The 20,980-nt window shown below is 41.1% G+C and overlaps 1 protein-coding gene across 1 annotated transcript in view; it reads right to left on the bottom strand.

Moving 5' to 3' along the window:
• The window catches only part of Aoah (acyloxyacyl hydrolase), a 206,510-nt gene that overhangs the window by 22,773 nt on the left and 162,757 nt on the right, over positions 1-20,980 (bottom strand). Inside the window, exons 14-16 of the mRNA XM_006988896.4 lie at positions 11,442-11,478; positions 10,530-10,604; positions 3,909-4,081 (exon numbers count right to left, since the gene is read on the bottom strand). Coding sequence (XP_006988958.1) covers positions 3,909-4,081; positions 10,530-10,604; positions 11,442-11,478 — 285 coding nt within the window. The remainder of the gene's footprint in view (positions 1-3,908; positions 4,082-10,529; positions 10,605-11,441; positions 11,479-20,980) is intronic.

The following is a 20,980-nucleotide window of genomic DNA, read 5'->3' as shown; positions in this document are numbered from 1 at the left end:
ACCCTGAACCCCATCTTCCCCTCGTTCCTGCTTCTACTCACTGAGGATTCTCATTGGGGATTCTCGCTCAGTTTTCTCTTCTATTTTCCCCCCTCATTTGCTCTTTTGCTGTATGTCTTTGTACATCTCAGCCCCGCTCAGCTCAGTTGCAGTGACAGATTCCTTTAACCCCATCCTGGGTCTTCCATGTGCCCCATGACTGAAGGCTTTGTAGCCTTCCTACTTCTACCTTATGTTCTCTGCTTTTTAAACCTCTGTCTTGGTCCTTGTTGGGATTAGGCTTCATAGAAGAATTGAGATAGCTTGACCAGTACTAATGTGTATTCTCCTCTATCCCCTTATTCTGCTTAGTGGCTGAAGTCTCTTCAAACTAAGTGGAGGCTACTTCCTGTGAGTCCCAATCCATCTCCCTCTCCCTCTTTCAAGCCTTGATTGCTTTGATATCCAGAAGAACTGAATTTTGCCCTGCTCCGTGAGTACTGGGAACATCACCACTGGGCACTCCTTCGGGGTTAAGCCCAGTCACAGCCTTGCTCCATTCTGCCTTGCTCTCCCCTTTTCCTATGCTGCCCAGTAACAGCATATCTCTGGATGAGGGCCCTGGGTGTGTCCTGGTTCACCGAGCTCAGTCCTCTCTCCCTTTGCCTTCCATTGCTTACTGTTCCGACACTGACTCCCTCTGAACCTGGTGGACAGAGGGATAGGTCTGATGAACAGGATGAAGTTTCTAGAATACAGTCAAAGATAGTTGGGAAATGCCAATAAGTGTTTTTCTTCTATCTTGCATTTGCTAATTTGAAGGAAGGATGCCTCTGGGGTACTCAAGCAGAAGGGTGCTTGGGAGTGCTTATGGTGGACTAATAGCCTAAAGGAAAGGTAGAGGAGATACAGACTTTCCCTTTGCTGGCACTGACTCTTGATCATTTGCTTTCTAGATGTTATTGTGATTTTTCTTAACCAACCCCCCCTCCCCACATCGAAGAATATAAAGAGGTTGTGTGTATCTGTAATCCCTGGTCAGAAAGACATCCTAGTTAATCAGTAGGGGTCTGAGGATGTAGCTTAGTAGTTTAGTTAGAGCATGTGAGACCCTGGCTTTGATGGCAGCACCAAAAAGAAAAAAATCCAGTGGTACTGTTCACAGTGACCAGTAATGATCAGAATCTGAAATTTAATCTGTGTGTGTGTGTGTGTGTGTGTGTGTGTGTGTGTGTGTGTGTGTGTGTGTGTGCTTGTGTTCAGGAGCCACTGGGTTGCTCCCATGGATGTCACTGGCTCTCTCTAAAGATAAAAGGGTAAGGTTCTACTCCAGATGGCTAAAAGACCTAAAAGACATAGTTTGTGTATCAGAAATTTGCAAATATTCTTTAGGATAGTCTTTGTATTTATTTATAATCACTTATCTATATCTATCTAACTTTATTATATCTATCATATATATCTCCACCTACATATCCTCTCTCTCTCTCCTCTCTCTGTGTGTGCATATGAGATAGATAGATAGATAGATAGATAGATAGATAGATAGATAGATAGATAGATAGATAGAGTAGGACATAGGTCAATGCCAAGAATCTTCCTTAGTTACTTTTTACCTTATTTATTTGACAAAGGGTCTCTCACTGAACCTGGAGCTCACTGATTCCACAAGACTAGCTGTCAGTGAGCTCCAGAGCTCTTCCTGTCTCCACTCCATTCCCCAGTGCTAGGGCTAGATGAATCTCTCTAATCAGCATTCCCCCTTCCTTCATTCTCAAGTTGCGTGGTGTCATTATTATCTACTGTTGTCAAATCAAGTGTGCACGGTCAATTTGAAACCATTTATGTAGCTAGTCTAGTCAGAGTTTATGGAAAGAAAATGTAATTTAAAACCAGAAAGCTTCAAATCATGTTACACTGGTGTGATGGAGCAGACTGGAAGGACACTCCCGCTTCCCTAAGCTTCCCTAAGCTTCCCTTAGCATGAGAAATTCAGTGATCTAATGGAATTTGTTCGTCTTCACACCCCATGGCTCAAAGAGACCTCCCCAGCCCAAGTGGCTGTCCACTAAACACACAAAGCAGTTCAGAAAGGAGTGCAGTTCTGTATGTTATCATATTTTTGTCTATAAGGATAAGAAGTTGTATGAAGAGGGAAGCTGTGCTCTCCTTAGGCAAGGCAGGACACCGCTTTGCTGTGGGATGTTCGGTATGTCCAGTGGGAGCCCTTCTTGGGTTCTTTGTGGCATTACCCAGCAGGTCCGCATAGAGGATGATTAGGACCATGGGCCTGAGTGCAGGTGTCTGAGATGGTCTGCACTTGGCTGTACTGGGGGATGGTCTGTATGTCAAGTTGTTCTGATTGATCAATAAATAAAACCTGATCGGCTGTGGCTAGGCAGGAAGGATAGGCGGGACTAACAGAGAGGAGAAATAAAAGGACAGGAAGGCAGAAGGACTGACTGCCAGCCGCCACCATAACCAGCAGCATGTGAAGATGCCGGTAAGCCACCAGCCACGTGGCAAGGTATAGATTTATGGAAATGGACTAATTTAAGCTATAAGCACAGTTAGCAAGAAGCCTGCCATGGCCATACAGTTTGCAAGCAATATAAGTCTCTGTGTTTACTTGGTTGGGTCTGAGCGGCTGTGGGACTGGCGGTTGACAAAGATTTGTCCCTGTGGGCAAGGCGGAAAACTCTAGCAACACCGCTTTGCTTGGATACTATTTGTGGTACACTTTCATGGAGCAAATGACTTCATTTGAAGTGGCTGAATGCAGATATCTGCTTTTTCCCCTTCAGGGAAGAGACTAGAGAGCTGGTCATGAATTCTTTTCTCATGTCAGTGGGGGTGGTTTCTCATGTGAATGGGAGTGGGATTTCTTCAGTGAGGTAGTGAAGTTGGCTTAATCAGGAAGTACAGGAGGAAAAAGAGGAGGAGGAGGAGGAGGGGAAGAGGTGAGATCAAAAAGCACATAGAAGTTATGTACTCAAGGGAGAGAGAGCTCTGGCTCATGCCCAAAGTAGAGCGAGCCAGCCATGAACAGAAGATTTTACTAACTCATATACCTTGGCCTTATACATTCCACAAAGGCTGTCATCCTTAAATTTCTTTCAGGTCCCAACCTCAGGTTACACTCTGAACAATTTAAGCAGAGATGGGAGACTGTAAGTCTGGTCACTTGGGCAGATGGGAGATTTGCCAGCAAACATATTGGCAGAAGTATTTTTTAAGTACATCAGTGTTGTTCCTTTTGAATAGCTGTCACCCAGGTTTGTCTTGCCCACCTGGCAGAATTATGCTTTCCTGATAAGAACATAGGGACTTAATGGCAGGCCAGGACCTAAAGGTGGTTGTGACTTCTTGAGTGTGTTCTTTGTTATGGGGATGGGTCTAATGGGTGGCCATAAGTCAAAGCTGTCTTCTTTTGATATAGGAATGGAGCTCAACTGAAGGTCAATCTTGGTGAACAAACAGCAGCAGAAACTTTCTCAGCATCCCTGAACATCAGTCATGGTACAGAATTTTCTTACTAACAAACCTAGTTACTATACTTTCTTATCTTTCAGTTGTGTTGGAGGCAGTGATCCTTTAGTTAAATTCTACTTTGTGTAACAATATTTCCCAATCAAGCTTATTAGTGAATCATTTATAGCATAAATTTTACTTCTTTGAATTTCTTCTGCATTAATATCATATACACATCAAACACATCATGCATACACATCACACACATCACATATACATATCACATGCATCACACATACACATCACATATATCATAAATATACATCACACACATCATACACATGTCTCATACACATTTCACACACACATTGCAAACACACATACCATATGTATGCATTGTACACATATCACACATACATCCACAAACACAGTAAAAAGAATCTGCAAGAATAATATACCTAGAGGGTGGTATTGATCATGCAAACTGTCCCAGAGAAAAGTTCCATCTGGTAAGCCATATAAAATAACATGGCTGCCATTGGGCAGATGGGAATTCAGATACTTCAGAGTTTGCATGACATTGGAGTACATTTGTTCAGGGGTGGTCATTTCCAGTACTGTGTCAGCTCTCCTGTGGTGGAAGAAAGAAAGTATCTTGATTAGCAGGACAGTTACATACAAATACACTGTATGTGCTGGTTATTGGTACTATTTTGCAAATTGCTTATGACTTCCTACCTTTCTGGCACATAGTCAGACTGCATTTACTGACTCCTTGTAGCTGAATAAGCCATGTAACTGGTGGAATAAGAGCCTTTGGAATGTTCTTTGACTGTATTGCTGGTATAAGCAGCAATCCAGATAGTTATGTCACATGTTTGAGTCTGGAGAGAGAGAGAGAGAGAGAGAGAGAGAGAGAGAGAGAGAGAGAGAGAGAGAGAGAGCCATGTTCCCGAAGAACATGCAGTGTGAGCAAGAAGGAGGGAAATTTTGTGGCTTTAAACTACTAAGAGTTTAGGGTTTTTTCTTTTGTTTGTTTTTCTGTTTTAGAAATAAGCTCATCTATCCTGACTCATGGCTACTGAAGAGGGTCTGATATTGCTTAAGATTTATTTGGAGCTTTGGGTCTTAACATTTGTTTTTAAAAATTTTAAAACAGACCACAGTAGGAAGACAGAGCATCTCTGAGGCATGATGTTATTTTATGTGTACACACTCTCTTACCCTTTATTTTCAGTTTCTATACTAAATTTGGCTTTCATAATTATTCTGATAGACTGCTATGGTCTGCTTTATTTATACCACTGTCTTTCTTTGTTTAGTAGTTGTGCTCTGTAGAGCATATAAAAACATCAGACAAATCTCAAATAAATAACTTAATGATTGTCTAAGGGTTTTATGTTGTGATGAGACACCATGACCACAGCAATTCTTACAAAGGAAAACATTTAACTGGGGCTGGCTTACAGTCCATTATCATCATGGTGGAAAGCATGATGGCACACAAGCATATATGGTATTGGAGAGGTGGCTGAGAGTTCTACATCTGGATCTGTAGGCAGCAGGAAGAGACTGCCACACTGGGCATGGCTTGACCATCCAAGACTTCAAAATCCAGCCTCTAGTGACACACTTCCACCAACAAAGCCACATCTACGACAACAAGGTCACACTTCCTAATAATGTCACTCCCTATGAGCTAAGCATTCAAACACATGAGTCTACAGGGGCCACTTCTATTCAAACCATCACAGTGATGTACCTTAAGGCTTTGGAAAAAGAAAATAAGCCAAACCCAAGTGCAGTAGATGGACAGAAATACTAGATCATAATAGAAATAGATGAAATATAAACAAACAAACAAAACTACAAAGAATTATTGAAGCAGAGATTTGGTTCTTTGAAAAAATAAACAAGATCAAGAAACCTGTAGCCAAACTAACTGAAACAAAGAAAAAGAAGATTTAAATTAATAAAGTAGAGATGAAAGGAAGCTATTACAATAGATATCAACGAAATCCAGAAAATCATGAGGATATAAACCTGAAGATTATATTCTACTAAATTGAAAAATCTAAAAGAAGTGGATAGATATCTAGATACATATGACCTATCAAAGTTAAACCAAGATGAGGCAAATGATTTAAACAGATCTACAACCAATAATATTGTACCAGTAGCAGGAAGCCACTCAACAAAGAAAAGTCCAAGACCCCTAAGGAAGATCACACATCATTGCTTCTCAAATTATTCCATAAAACAGTAAAGGAAGCCATTTTTATTTATCCATTACATCATAGATAAGGCCGCCCCCTAAAGAAAGAAAAATTACAGCCCAATCTCCATGATTTACATAGATGGAAATATTCTCAACAAAGCACTTGAAAACCAAATTCAAGAACACATTAAAAATGTGATCCCAATGCTCAAGTTAGCTTCATTCCAGAGATGCAGGGATGGCTTGACATATGAAATCAATCATTGTAATAATTACACAACTTAAGTTGGCCCAAGCTTTGAGGTTCTTTTTCACCCCAGTTAGAATGGACTAATCAAGGATACACATGACATGGCCACTGGTAAAGATGTGGGAAGGAGCTGTTATTCACTTTCTGTGGCAATGTAAACAGCTCTGGCTACTGTGGAAATTGATATGGAGACTTTTCAAAAAAAGAATCAAACATAAGACTGCTGTGAAATAACCTTTTGCTGTGGGACGGTCTGTATGTCAAATTGCTATGATTGGTCAATAAATAAAACACTGATTGGCCAGTGTCCTGACTGTGGGCAAGGTAGGAAAACTCTAGCTACAAATGGCGCCCAACGTGGGGCAAGAGTTTCCACCTAAAACCTGAGAAAAGATTCTAAAACGGAGCTAAAAACAGCTTCCTAATTGTCTCTTTCAAATGAGCAGCAGCCTGCCCGTTTGAGCTACTGGCGGGTTCCTAGCGTGAGAGCTCGGTCTGCAGTATGGCGGGAATGAGGCCTCTGCAAGTGGCACATTAAGCTGCGTGGTGGATTTAGCCTTTGCTAGTACAAAACAAAAAGAGGTTTCTGGGCTACACGCTGCTTTGATAAGAAGCATAGACCCACTATTTCTGAGAGTTGATGGCTCCCAGAGCTGGCGGAAAACGTACCACTGCCATTTTGGGAAGCTGAAGTGGGTGGAGCCAGCAGCCACAGCGCCGTTTCAGGCTCAGAAGGCTACAGTTTAAAGCAATAGGCTCAAGGTAATATAAAAAATAAGACACATAAAGATGGCTACCACACAGAGAATCTGGATTATGTTCTCTTTGATATTCGTAACTGAAGAGAAACATTTGATTGCAAAAGCTGTTGAGTTATGCCAAAATGTGTGTTTTAAAGGTACCTTAACTTCAAGATTTGGATGTAAGGATATGTTGCTTTGGAAAGGAGGCTCTGCTTTTGTTTCCACAGAAAGCCAGAGGCTATGAATTTGTTCCAGATTAAGATACATCAGGTTTGACCAGCCAAGACCCCCTGAAAGGTCTCCGATGACACCATGGCCCAGATGATCCATCAAGGCAACTGGCTCAGACGATACGGTCTCACGGACTACTCCATGATCCTAAAATTTTCTTTGTGTCCCCATAAGATACAGCGCCCCCCTCCAGCAGGAAGTAGTAAGAGAAGCTACGCCCAAATTCTCAAATATACCAAGCTGACTTTGGAGATGTGTAAAAGTTAAAACCTTCCTTTTAAAAAAAAGAAAGGGGAAGTGCTGTGGGACGGTCTGTATGTCAAATTGCTCTGATTGGTCAATAAATAAAACACTGATTGGCCAGTGGCCAGGCAGGAAGTAGGTGGGACAAGGAGAGAGGAGAATTCTGGGAAGCGGAAGGCTGAGGCGGAGAGACACTGCAGCTGCCGCCATGACCAGCAGCATGTGAAGATGCCGGTAAGCCACCAGCCACATGGCAAGGCATAGATTTATGGAAATGGATTAATTTAAGCTATAAGAACAGTTAGCAAGAAGCCTGCCATGGCCATACAGTTTGTAAGCAATATAAGTCTCTGTGTTTACTTGGTTGGGTCTGAGCGGCTGTGGGACTGGCGGGTGACAAAGACTTGTCCTGACTGTGGGCAAGGTAGGAAAACTCTAGCTACAACCTTTTTTTTTTTTTGGTTTTTCAAGACAGGGTTTCTCTGTGTAGCTTTGTGCATTTCCTGGAACTCACTCTGTAGCCCAGGCTGGACTTGAACTCACAAAGATCTGCCTGCCTCTGCCTCCCGAGTGCTGGGATTAAAGGTGTGCGCCACCACCGCCCAGTGAAATAATCTTTTTTGTCCACTGTGAAAATGTGTCATTCTGATTGGTTTGATACAAAGCTGAATGGCCAATAGCTAGGCAGGATTTTCAGGCACATAGGATGCTGGGAAAAAAAGAAGGGCAATGCCATGAGGTGGAGAGTGATCAGTTATGGGCACTATGGAGATGAGGTGATACAACTACGAGACAGAAAGTAAATTAATAGAAATGGGTTAATTTAATGTATAAGAGGTAGTTAGAAACAAGCCTAAGCTATTGGCTGAGTTTCATAATTAATAATGTCTCCATGTTTGGGAGCCAGCTGATGGGACAGAGAAAGAGTATGTACATAGAACTACCATAAGGCCCAACTACACCATTTCTGGGTATGCACCCAAAGGACTCTGTATCCTACCACAGGGATATTTATACATTTATGTCTATTGATGCTCTTTTCATAATAGCAAGGGAATAGAATCAGCCTAAATACCCATTAGCTGAGAAATGAAAAATGTGCTGCACGTACACAATGAGATTTTACTGACCATCCAAAGTTTCCGCTGCTGTAACTCACACACATTTGCTCTGTTTCAGGAGTGCTGAACTTTTGTGTTACATTAAAGAGTTTCAAGGACAGTGATGGGTAAGTCTAAGACCACTGAGTCACTTTAGGTAATTAGTGGAAATGTTTGGTGCCTCCACATTGTCTTTCTTTCCAAATTCCTGATGCTAAAAGTTGTCTTCTAGTCATGACCTTCATTCATTTACAAGTACTTACTAAATAGCCACATATAGTTAGAGAACTGAGAAAGACAAGTAGCTGCATTATTTTGATAAGAGCTAGCAACATCATTTTTAAAAAGTTGAAGGTGTAAAGAAAGAGACAAATCAAATTCCTAAAACTTGTTCCTGGACAGACCTGTTTTGCAACCCTCTGGCTTTGGCTTTGTATGGAACCCTTTGCCCATTATGGGATATCTACTCCACCTTGATGTTTTGCCATCTGTCTTTATTTTTCTAACCTTTCCACAGGCCATCACAGAGTGGGCACTGCAGGAACATCCTATGCTGCCAACTCTGTTCCTTCATCCAAATGCTTGCTGCTTCTCTGCCCAGATAGATCCCTGGCAGGAAAGAGACTGGCATGGGCCTCTAGCTGATGTGTCTGATTTTTTGGCTCTTTGGAAAAAGGAAAGCAGGACTGGGTTGGAAGGATCTCTGGAGGGGGGCATTCTCAGTGATTCTGACTTTTGGAGGGAAAGCTTTTTTTCAGGCACTCTATCCAACTGTAACCTGTTTGCTCTCTGTACCCAGGGGAACCTGACCCAGGAACTGAAGGGACATTATCTGGCTGGACCAGAGCTTGTTCTCTTTTGCAATGGAGGCTGGAAGCCACATCTCTGTTTCTCTGTTGTGAGCTCCCTGTGGTCAGGGATTCAGGTCTTTTTTTTCATTGGATCCCAGAGTCTGACTTAGTAGTTGGCTCATTGGTGATGCCCAACACGTAGCTTAAGAAAGTGAATGAAAAATAGAACACGAGGAAGACCAGAGTGAGCCAGGGAAAGATGGAATTGAATTAGAGATCCTGCAGCTCCTAGCTTTGCTACTCAATGACAGTAGAACAAATTTCTTTACTTTGTGAGCCTCAGTTTCCTCACCTGTAACAAGCAAAGAGTCATACATGCCTCCTTGGGTTGCTATAGGGACGAAATAATACAGAGAGGAGCACAGATACTAGACCAATAATAGCAGGTCTAAAGGGGTATACACTCTACTGGAAAGTCCTGGGTGGCTCATCATGGAGACAGAGACCTGGGTCCTCACAAGGTAGCTTTGTGATCCTGCAGGGACCTAGGTATGGACTGGCCCATGAGCAACAATGGATCATAGAGTGGCATGCTCCCCCACCTTGAACTGATATATCTACACTTCATTTAGAATTCTACAGAACTAAATGAATTTCAATCCTGTTGGACATTGTTCTCAACATGGGCTTGGGAGGCCCAGTGAATGGGTAGGACAAGGGGAAGGTCTGTGAGTAGGGAGACCACCAGCTGGCCATTAGTCAGTTATGCTACATTGAGCAAATCTTATACAACTTCTTGGCTTGTTTTTCCTGTTTTCCTAAAATGCTGGGCAGATGGCCACCAGAGCTGCTTCAGATTCTGTCTCACCTTTTGTTTACTTTTTAGCCACAACCACAGGCCAGATGTCCACATGCAGCATATTTTTAGGGGTCTACATAGATTTTGATACAACTCTTCAAATGTTGAGAGGGATTAATGCTAATGCTATAGTTTAGCAAAAACCTTTTTTACTGTGGGCCATCAGAATAAATAGGATTGAGTGTGAGTTACACATAGTTTCTTGGCAAATGCAAGTCTATGCTGTTCTTCTGCTTAAGAATGTCAGAATATAAGGGTAGCATGTGTTCTTATGGGATGACTGTGCTGCTGCTGTATGCTATTTCTAATGTTGTGGATTCTAAGTCTTGGATCTTGCTGAAGTCCATTTCCTGTGATATAATCCACAGTAGATCCTGGCATACCTTGTTGTTGTGATGTCAGAATTGAGAGCTATTGGATTGGATTCGGTTCTTTTCAAAGGGAGCTTTCAGTTTCTCAGGTTGTTCCTGTTGATTTCACATACTCAGGCTTTCCTTCAGAGATAAATTTATTTGACATCTGCACACTATAGCAGAGTAGACTGGGGTAGGGAGTGGAAGAGGAGGAAAACCAGAGCCAAATCCCAACCGAATAGGCCCATTATCATCTTATTAGCATTGTGTGCATCTTTCTCAATGACTTACTCATTGCAGACATCATTTCCAATCATGGCATAAATTACGATGGCTGGTTGGTCCAATGCCTGGTTCCTAGACAAGCTGAAAAAACATGGAGTCTGAGCATCATTGTCATCAGCAACACAGGCTGAGCCTGGAGGAATATCTTTGTGTAACTACCCACAAAAACCCAACTAGCTTTTCTGGTCTTATTTCATTCTGGTCAGCACTCCCATTCTCCTCTATAATCTCAATTCCATTTCCCATTAGGAAATGACATATCAATGCATAATACTGAAGAATAGGTTGGAATTTCAACTAAACAGACTCACTGTCATCTTCTTAACATCCTTCAAAACACTATTATAAATAAGTATAGGTGAGTTAGTTGAGTTACTTATGCCCAGTCATTGGACATCCTCAGAGCTGTGGGGCTACTTAATTCACATAGGTACGGGCTTCTGTTCAAGATACTAATTACAGCCTCACTTCTGAATTTTAATCCCCAAATAGACACAAAAATATTAACTTGCTGTGCATGGCATCTCAGCAAGGGAGGCTAGGGTAGGAGGATTATATAGTTTGAGATGAGTATGGGTGTGACATAGTATGAGGCTCTGTATCAAAAACATAAACAAAAAACCTCAAAAAATAGGTTTCTTATTTATAAAGTCAGACTATGATATTATCATCATGTTTTTGCAGCTACTTTTGTCAGAGCTAAATTTTATTCATTTCAGATTCATTTTATAATCCTTGGAGAACATACATGAATGAATCATTTTCCAAGGTTACTGGCCCAGGAAGAGGATGGCCAGTAACTAACAAACTATTGCTACTCAGTAGAAATGATAATGGGGTAATAAACAAGAATTGTCATTCCTTTCAAGGTAAGTTAATCATATTTAAAACAGTTTCTTAGATCTGTCTTCCACTTACCTTTCTATGAAATTCTTCAGATTTCTGGAAGATGCACCTGAATAATTACAAGTAAGAAAATAATTGTTTAAGTGACAACACTGTGATTGTCTGGTTGGCTGAGTTCGCATTGGTGATCTCATTGTTCAGCCATCAGAGGCTGTCCAGACACATTGATGATGGTGATTGCTCATTTTTGGTGATTTTTTTTTGTGGTGTTTTATCTTGGATCTCACCTTCAGGGTGCTAACATAACACAAAGCCCTTTGGATTGGTGGGTTGCCATAGATGAGTAAATGATTTAGTAGATATAAGGAAAAAGTATGTACCTGTCTCCAAAGAGACAAAGTATCCCCCAAACTAAGGATCAGAGAGACAGAGAAAATGATTCTCTAGGAGAGACATCTTCCTGGAGACCCCATTTAAGGTCCTAGTATTCATAAGACTGAGTCCTGAAGGTAGCAACTCTCTCTGAATAGCCAGTTGCTCTCTGCTTTCTTCTAGAGGGAAGAAATGTACAGCCTTTAGCCTACCCAGTGCTGCTGATGTCCTACAGTGGCCCACATAGCTGCTGGTCCTTTCATTCAGTTCTAACCTAGGGTTCATAATCTCTCATTTTTAGAATAACAACAAATCAAGAAGTGTTACTACTATCATTCTTTGATATTTTTCTTAATGATAAATAAAAACCAACAACAGCTTAAACTTTTGTTATCCTAAAATTATAGGACTGGGTCCAGCCAACCTCAAGTCCATCTGGGATTTTGATGTGCAGGGCACACACAGAGTTTCAGAAAACAAGAGTGAAAAGTTGTCATAGCTTATTAGATGGATTGTCTCTCCTCATAGGCAATACCTCCTATGTCTCTCTTGACTATTCTAGACAAGGATCAAAGACCTGTTGTAAGTAACTGTAGTAGATTTAAAAGGGCAGCCACAGCTGGGGGGGGGGGTGGTCACTTGTAAGTACACCAGCATCCTGGAGGCAGAAGACGAGAGGTCAAGGTCAACCTGGCCTATATGGTAAGATCCTGTCTCAAACAACAAACAAGCAAAACATGACACAAAAAAGTCACCACAAACAGGGAGCAAGGAACTGCTTATTCTTTACCTAATGTTTTTCTTGTACCGAATTCTCTCTGCTCCAAAGTCCTTGTATTTTTCACTCTTTTCATTCCCGTGTGGAAATCTCAGTTTTATAAAGTTTGCTAACTAGTTTATGTCTCTCACACTCTATTCTTTCATATTTCTTTAATTTCTGCTATTCTTTTGCCAGACTCAGCACCACATCTTCCTCCTTTCCAGGCTCTATTGTCTGCTTCTGTAGGTGTCTCCTCAGTTTCTGCATGCTGATGTATCCGCTGCTGGAGAAGCTACTGCAGCAATGACAGCTGGCAGGGAACAAGCAACAAAGACAGAGCCTCGCCGGTGGGACATGGTAGAGCAAGGCAGATATTGGAAGAATTCATGTATTTTGCACTTAGCAATTTTAGTTTCACAGAAATGAAAAAATTTGATTCTAGAATAGAAGACTTTCATTATTCATTAAGGTGGTCCAATGGAGAACCTACATGTCCCCAGTTAGAAGTAGAAGAGTCCATGCAGACCTTTAAAGGCCGAACTGTGGTGTCCTTTAAATAGGGTGTATCTATCACAAGAAGAGAAGGTCTCATGACCTCAGCATCTGTTAGCTCTCCCTGACTGAATTTTAACACATGGTCCCACTACTGGGTTGGCGTTGACCATACCACCAAGTACCTCACATTCTATGTATTCTTTCAACTTGGAAACTAATTCTGATGGTCTTCTAGGTGAACCTGTTGCTTTTAGTGCCCATCAGTAGGTCCCATATTCTTCGTAGAAAGAGAAGGAGAATATTTAAATATAACTAGAATAAGTCTTCACAAATTAGATCATTACTTCAGCAAAACATATTGAGTGTTTACTATGTTAGGTGTTGTAATTGGTTCTGGGTGTAGATCAGTGAACAGAAAATACACAGCCCTGCTCTTTGGAAGCCTAATGTTACTAAACAAGTCATTGTCACAAAGTGTTGGGGATTTAGAAAATCCTGAGGGCTAATAATCAACATGAATCCCAGGAAACTTAGCTATTTCCTTTACTGAGGACTTAAAATAGGAAAGTATTAATTGGTCCACAACGCTTTGTATGCAGTGCTCAGCTCAAACAGTTCAGTGAAGTGCTATGATAGTTGTGGCTATCTTCAGTGGACAGAGCAGCTCTGGAGTTTCTTGAGTTCTAGAGTTTATATACCTTTGGAGACTCTCCTTTAGGGAAATAACAAACATAAAACAGATCCAAATGTTAGGCAGAAAAATAGAGCACAGAGACAGGAGTCAGGACCAACTTGGGTAAAACACTGAAATCTTGCAACTTTTACATATAAGTATGGTTAGCAATCAAGTGAGGAGACCCTCAGGTTCAGCAGCATTAGCTTCAAAATCCTCCTTTTGACACTCTTCAGGTCATGTCACTAGCTCTTGGTCAGGCAGCCAAATTCATAGATGAGGCCCAGAAATAGGAAGAGAAATGCTCCTGATCTCTAGTGAGCACTGGCATCATCGTAATGTTTGTTAGTTATAAACAGCACTGATTTAAAGTACATTATTTTAGTTCTTGTATAAGAATTTGTGGGGAGGGTTAGGAAGTACATTTTAGTTTAGCAACCACAAATTCATTCAAACAAAACACACAGTGTCTCAGAGCCATGTGCTGGACTTCAAGCTCAGACGTCTACAGAGCCTACAGGTGCAGTGTTACTGAAGCCAAGCCATGAAAAGCAGCCATTGCTCAGCCCTGATGACTTCCTGTGGTCCAGGAGAGGTGTCCATGTCGTCAGACTTGTCTTCAAAAAATGGAAATTGGAAACATGAGAATTTTTGCCAAAAATCTCCTGATTTTTAGACATTGGCAATGAATCCAATAATTGTAAAAGATTGCTTCATTTCATCATACAAACCCCACACAGGTCAGGTTTTAAAATGATTTGATTATTGAGAGACCCACAGGGAAACACTGTATGTCAAGGGCTAAGTGTTGCATCTGGAGAGGTGGCTCAGTGGTTAAGAGCACTGGTTGCTCTTCCAGAGGACCTGGGTTTGGTTCCCAGCTCCCACACAGCAGTTCACAACCATCTGTAACTCCAGTTTTAGGGGATCTGATGCCTCTTCTGGCCTCTACAAGCACCAGGCACAGCTGGTGCACCAACACATATGCAGACAAATACACGCACACACACAAAATAAAAATAAACAAATCCTTAAAAAAACCAACAAAGTGCCACGTGAACATAGTATTCTCCGATTTCATGTGATGGTATACCTTTTTCATGTGTGTAGAAAGACATGGTTTACCATTTCTAGAGAGTTTTTATAATTTTTGTCCATTTTTGTTTATGCTTATATATATTATATATACATATATATGTGTAAATATGTATGCACAGTATGCATATATACATATGTGGTGGTTTGAAAGAATATGGCCCCCAAAGTAAGTGGCACTATAAGAAGGTGTGGCCTTGTTGGAGTAGGCATGGTCTTACTGGAGGAAGTGTCACTGTGGAGACAGGCTTTGAGGTGTCATATATGTTCAAGCCACTCCCAGTGAGGTAGTTCATTTTCTGTAGCCTTTGGATCAAGATGTAGGAATCTCAGCTCCAACACCATATCTTCCTGCATGCCACCATGTCCCACCATGACAATAATAGACTAAGCCTCTGAAACTACAAGCTGCCCCCTCAATGAAATATTTTCCTTTATAAGAGTTGCCTTGGTCATGGTGTCTCTTCACACCAATAAAATCCCTAAGACATATATATATAATGCCGTTGTAGCCTCTCAGTGAATTAATCATTTTATTGTTAAAATATTCATCTTGGCTACTGTAATTTCTTTGAAGTCTAGCTTTCGGACAATCCTAGAGTCACTGCAGCTTATTTTGATTATTATTGCCTTGGTGTGGCTTTCCCCACCACTTAGTTCATTCACTTCCCTGTATTTGAAGTGAGTTTCTTACAGACAGTGTTCAGTTTAGTCGGTTATTTTTATTTGTTTTTTGTCTTTTGTGACAGGATTGAACCCAGAACCTTACACCCATTAAGCATGCACTCTGCCACTGAGTGCATGTCTAGCCTAGAGTTTGTGTTTTTAATTTACTCTTTTTTTATTTTTTATACAGCATCAAAGTAATATGTTTCAATTGTGATTTTTTTTTTTTTTTTTTGATTTTCGAGACAGGGTTTCTCTGTGTAGTTTTGGTTCCTGTCCTGGATCTTGCTCTGTAGACCAGGCTGGCCTCGAACTCACAGAGATCCTCATTGTGATGTGTTTATATTTCAGTCTATGCTAATATTATTATTATTATTTTATAATTTAATTTAACATATCAGCCACAGATTTCCTTGCTCTCCCTCCTCCCGCCCCCTTCCCCTCAGCCCACTCCCCATTCCCATCTCCTCCAGGGCAAAGACTCCCCTGAGGACTGAGTTCAACCTGGTAGATTCAGTCCAGGCAGATCCAGTCCCCCCCTCCCAGGCTGAGCCAAGTGTCCCTGTACAAGCCCCAGGTTCCAAACAGCCAGCTCATGCACTGAGGACAGGTCCTGGTCCCACTGTCTGGATGCCTCCCAAACAGATCAAGCTAATCAACTGTCTCACTTATCCAGAGGGCCTGATCCAGTTGGGGGCTCCTCAGCTATTGGTTCATAGTTCATGTGTTCGTTTGGCTATTTGTCCCTGTGCTTTTTCCAACCTTGGTCTCAACAATTCTCATTCATGCATACCCTCCTCTTTCTTGCCAATTGGACTCCTGGAGCTCCACCTGGGGCCTGGCCATGGATCTCTGCATCCAGTTCCCTCAGTCATTGGATGGGGTTTCTAGCATGACAATTAGGGTGTTTGACCATCCTATCACCAGAGTAGGTCAGTTCGGGCTGTCTCTCGACCGTTGCTAGTAGTCTATTGTGAGGGTATCTTTGTGGATTTCTGTGGACCTCTCTAGCATTATTTTTAATAGATTATGTGCATTCAATGTAATCATTGATATATTTAAACTTAAGTCTACCATTTCATTATTTATTTTATTTTTTCTGCTTTATCCTCTTATTCCTCTGTATTCTTTTAGTTTGTACATTTGTTTTTGTTTTTTTTGTAATTCTTTTCTTCTGCCCAGTGATTTCTTTTTTTAATTAAGAAATTTTTTTTTATTAATTTTACATATCAATCATAGATCCACCTCTTCCCTCCTCCTGCTCCTCCAGCCTCCTCCCCAAATTTGTTTTATTATTTGATATAAGGTCTTATTATGTAGTCCAAGATAGCCTGAAACTCTAAATCCTTTTCCTTCTGACTCCTGGGATGACAGGTGTGGGTCCCTATGTCTGACTAAACTTTTGCTAGTATTCTGTTCGAAGGTCTTGCTGGTTCTTCAGGGGTTGAGGACACTGTTTTCACTGCTGAGTCTTTCTCTGGAGTTACAGATAGCAGTCCCATTGGTGTCAGTCAGTCCCTCACAGTGAAGCCTCTCATGCTTGTTACACCCTGTAGAGCCTAGAAGTTTTCTGATGAACATGTTTCACCATATATTCCTGTGGCACTCACTTGCTATGAGTTTCCCAAGCATGTGGTTCATGTGTGAGTGTGTGTGTGTGTGTGGGGGGTCTTGGGTTACCAAGCCACCCATAAAGCAAGTGCCTTTAAAAAAATGGCATCCTGTGGCTGTTCCAGTATGATGTAGAATTCTAGAAATATAGGGTTTTCTAGATGTTCCCTGCCAGTGAGACATCCACCACCTTTTGCCTAGATATGCCCTCATTTCCTGCTCTTTTGTGTATGGGGTACATGTATGAGTGTGCAGATATTTGTCCCTGTGTGTGCAAATGTGGAGGCCAGAGGAGGATACTAGAGGTTTCCCCCTACCTATTCTCTGCCTAATTGCTTTAAGACAGGGTGTCTCACTGAACTGGAAGTTGGCCATTTTGACTCATCTGCCTGGCCAACAAGCTCGTAGGATCCACCTGTCTCTTCCCTAAATGCTAGGGTTACAGGCACAAGAAATCATGTCTAGCTCTTTACACAGATATTGAGCACAGGCATTTATGCTTGCAGCATAAACCTCTAACTTACTGAAACATCTCCTCAGCCCCTCCCTGCTCTTTGAAATGTCCATTACTAAAAGCATAGTTCAGATTTTCGGAGCCTGCCTTAAGCCATGGCTGCGGCCACCTGCTGACTTTGCTCGTTCTCACTTCAAGTGGGAGCTCCCCAAATCATCCAGTTGTCTGGGATGGACTCTGGTCTTTCCCTCTTGTTTTGTGAGGTCCCACATTTCTATTTGCCTTTAAAGCTAGAGATATTCGGGGACCATTCACCTCTTATGATAGTGTTATCCAGTTTCCTCCAGTTCATTTCACAGGTATTCTAGTAGACCGTGCTTGCATATCATCTGACAATTTCCTCTCTTCACATAGACTAGATTTCAAATGATGTAGATTTTTCTTATAGTTTTATAATCCATCAAGCATTTTCAGAAGAAAGACTTGTTGGGAAAAAATCGAGAATTTTACATTTCTTCTCTTCTAAAAACTTTTTTTTTTCAATAAACGGAAGTCTGGAGACTAAGACATTGATCTTGAGCCCCACATCCCAGGCATTTAACAACCATTTGTTGTGACAGTTCCAGACAGTGTTTCTACTACTGGGAACGCTTCACATTACAAATGTTTCAGTCACAAACAAGAAAAATTCCCTCAAAATATTTGGATAGGGTAGAATATGCTTTGAATTGGGACTGTAATCTACATCCCAGGGACCCATCTTCAGGAGCACCCTCAATCTGTGTTGATAGAAGGAGAGCTCTGCTCCTCCCCAAAGCCATTTGCCTTCAGTACCACCCACCTACTCACCATCTCCTTGCACCTTTTGGATACTGTTCAAATCTTAACTTTGCTGTGAAATCTTCTACTTCTTCAGAGTTAGTGTCTCTCACCCCCAGAGGCTGCAACTTACTTTTGCCCCAGTGACATTCTGACAGAATTGTGATTCCTTTCTTGTTTGTCTTTTTTCCATCTGGTTAAGATCTCCAGGAAGGTGAGGCCTCTACCTTGCTCATCTTTCTATTTCTAGAACCCACTGTAATATTGAACAGGAAGAAAATGAAGACGAGAAGGCACATCCATGCTTACATAAACCCCAAGAGCATTTAAGCTGTCTATAGACATAGCAGATAGCTTTCTACTTGATGTCTTTTATCTAAAGCCGTAAACAAAACAGATTATTGAAAGAGATGCCCTACAACTTCAGCACACCAACAAGTACATTTACTTAGAGCAAAGTGTTTGCAATGCAGGTATGCTGATCCTAGATTAGTGAAAATGTTGACAAAACTACAGGACCAGAATTCTTCACATGGTTATTGTCATGAGCCTGGCTCCTACCTGTACAGGTTTGTCTGAGTTTCTTTTTTGTTGAGATGATAAAATACTTTGACAAAAGCAACTTTGGGAAGAAGGATTTGTTTTAGTTTATAATTCAAAGTGTAGCTTGTTGTGATATTTTATTTGTATGTTAATAAATAAATAAAGTTTGCCTGTAGATCAGAGGAAATAGCAAGCCATTAACACAAGTCAGGCAGAGGTAGCACACACACTTAATCCGATCACTCGGCAGGCAAGGTCTCTGTGTGTTCAAGGACACACTAGGGAACAGCCAAGCATGGTGACACATGCCTTCAATCTCAGTACCACAGAGACCTGGAGGTCTGTACAGACAGGCAGAAACAAGAAAGTGAGGTATCTGGGCTAAGAGCCAATGAGAGGGCAGAACAGCAAGGAAATAAAAACATGGGTAGACAGGAAGTCATGGCATTTTGGAGGCTACAGAGCTGGTGAGGTAAGGTGGTTGGTGGCTTTCACTATTTACCTAATCTCTAAGGCTTTCACCCCTATATTTGGCTTCTTGTTTTTTATTTAATAAGACTTAGAAATAAGCTTAGAAATTCAGCTATAGCTCATCCTGCTAGGTAAATTAAGGCAGCAAGAACTTGAAGTATCTGGTCACACTACATCCATAATCAAGAGCAGAGAGAGAATGAACTCATTCATGCTAATGCTCAGCTCTCTTTCTCCACTCTTGTACAATCCAGGATCCCCTGCCTAGGGAATGGTGCCACCCATAATGAATGGGTCTTCCCGTCTCAGTTAATGGAATGAAGACACACCCCAAGCCTGGACATGACCAGAGGCCATCTTCCAAGTGATCCTAGATTTTTGTCAAGTTGGCAGTTAATACTAACCATCACAAGGTTGTATAAATAAATCCAAAGAAATAGTTTCAATTTGATAAGAGGATCTTCATTGCTTAAAGATTTCTTTGAATTCCAAACTCTTGCAAGTATTAAGCCTTGTGAAAAGTTAATACACAGTAAAAGAGGGATTTGTTCCTCTGTATGATATGTGTCATATTTGAATTTTTTCTCTTAAAAGTTCCTAATATTACTAAATACTGTATCTTGGAGATACATTAGATTCTTATGAGAAAAAAAACATTTGACCTATAGGCATTGAGTGCTTCTGTATCATTTTGGTTTTGGATGGAGTATTTGAGAATTGAATACTAAAGACTCTACTGCTGTGGCAAAACTCTGTCAGGGTTTCCAAACAGAAATGTCCTAGATGCTCTACTATAAATAATCTCTGCCATCTCCTTTCAAGGTTTTGAGTTGTGATCAAATGCTCAACCACATATTTCCTGGCGTCCTATTTCAGTGTGACACTGGTGACCTCAGAGCTTCCCTCTAGTGCTGTTCTTGTGGCTTTTGAAGGTATTATAGACATTTTCATTTTGAAACAATTACTAAAATAATGTAAAAATAGGACAAAGAGCTTCAAACATTCTTTACCTAGATTTTTCTAGATATACACACCTGCAATAATTATAATGGTCAAAACCACCACAAGTACAATACTTCTGTCTAATCTAAATACCTAACTTAAATGTCACTGATGACCACTTTCTGGCCATGGTCTAATTCACTGTACTTGGCTCTCAGGCCTCTTTAGTCTGGACAGATTGCTTTGTCTCTGTCTTTATGTCTTTGGCAAATTTGAATGCTACTGGCCATTTCTTTTTAAGTGGCTCTTAGTTTGGGTTTGTCTTAATGTTTCCTCATGACTAAACTTGGTTATGCAATTATTTTGGCAAAAATATAATACCAGAAGCTCAGTTAGCTTAAGGTACAAAACCTATTTTGTTCCAGAATAGAGATCATGGGAGGTCTAAAAATAAGGAGCCTTACGTGTGTAACTGAATTCAGCTTAGCCTGCAATAATATTTTTTTATAGTTCAGTTATAGTTTTTCTCGTCATCCTTTTCTTCTTTTTGATTTTATTTCTTCCCAAGGAGACAAAGAGAACTGACTCAGAAGTGTCAGGTTAAGGTATCCAATGCTGACAATTCACCTTGGGTTGCCAAGACAATCCAAGATGGAAAGATGATGATTTTCAGGTTAGAATCTAGAACTGGGCCAGTTCGGCATAGCTGA

This window comes from Peromyscus maniculatus, chromosome 5 (assembly GCF_049852395.1).
Source record: "Peromyscus maniculatus bairdii isolate BWxNUB_F1_BW_parent chromosome 5, HU_Pman_BW_mat_3.1, whole genome shotgun sequence".
NCBI lineage: Eukaryota > Metazoa > Chordata > Mammalia > Rodentia > Cricetidae > Peromyscus > Peromyscus maniculatus.
The sequence above is the reverse complement of the archived record's forward strand: the minus strand, read 5'-3'. Positions and strand labels throughout refer to the sequence as shown.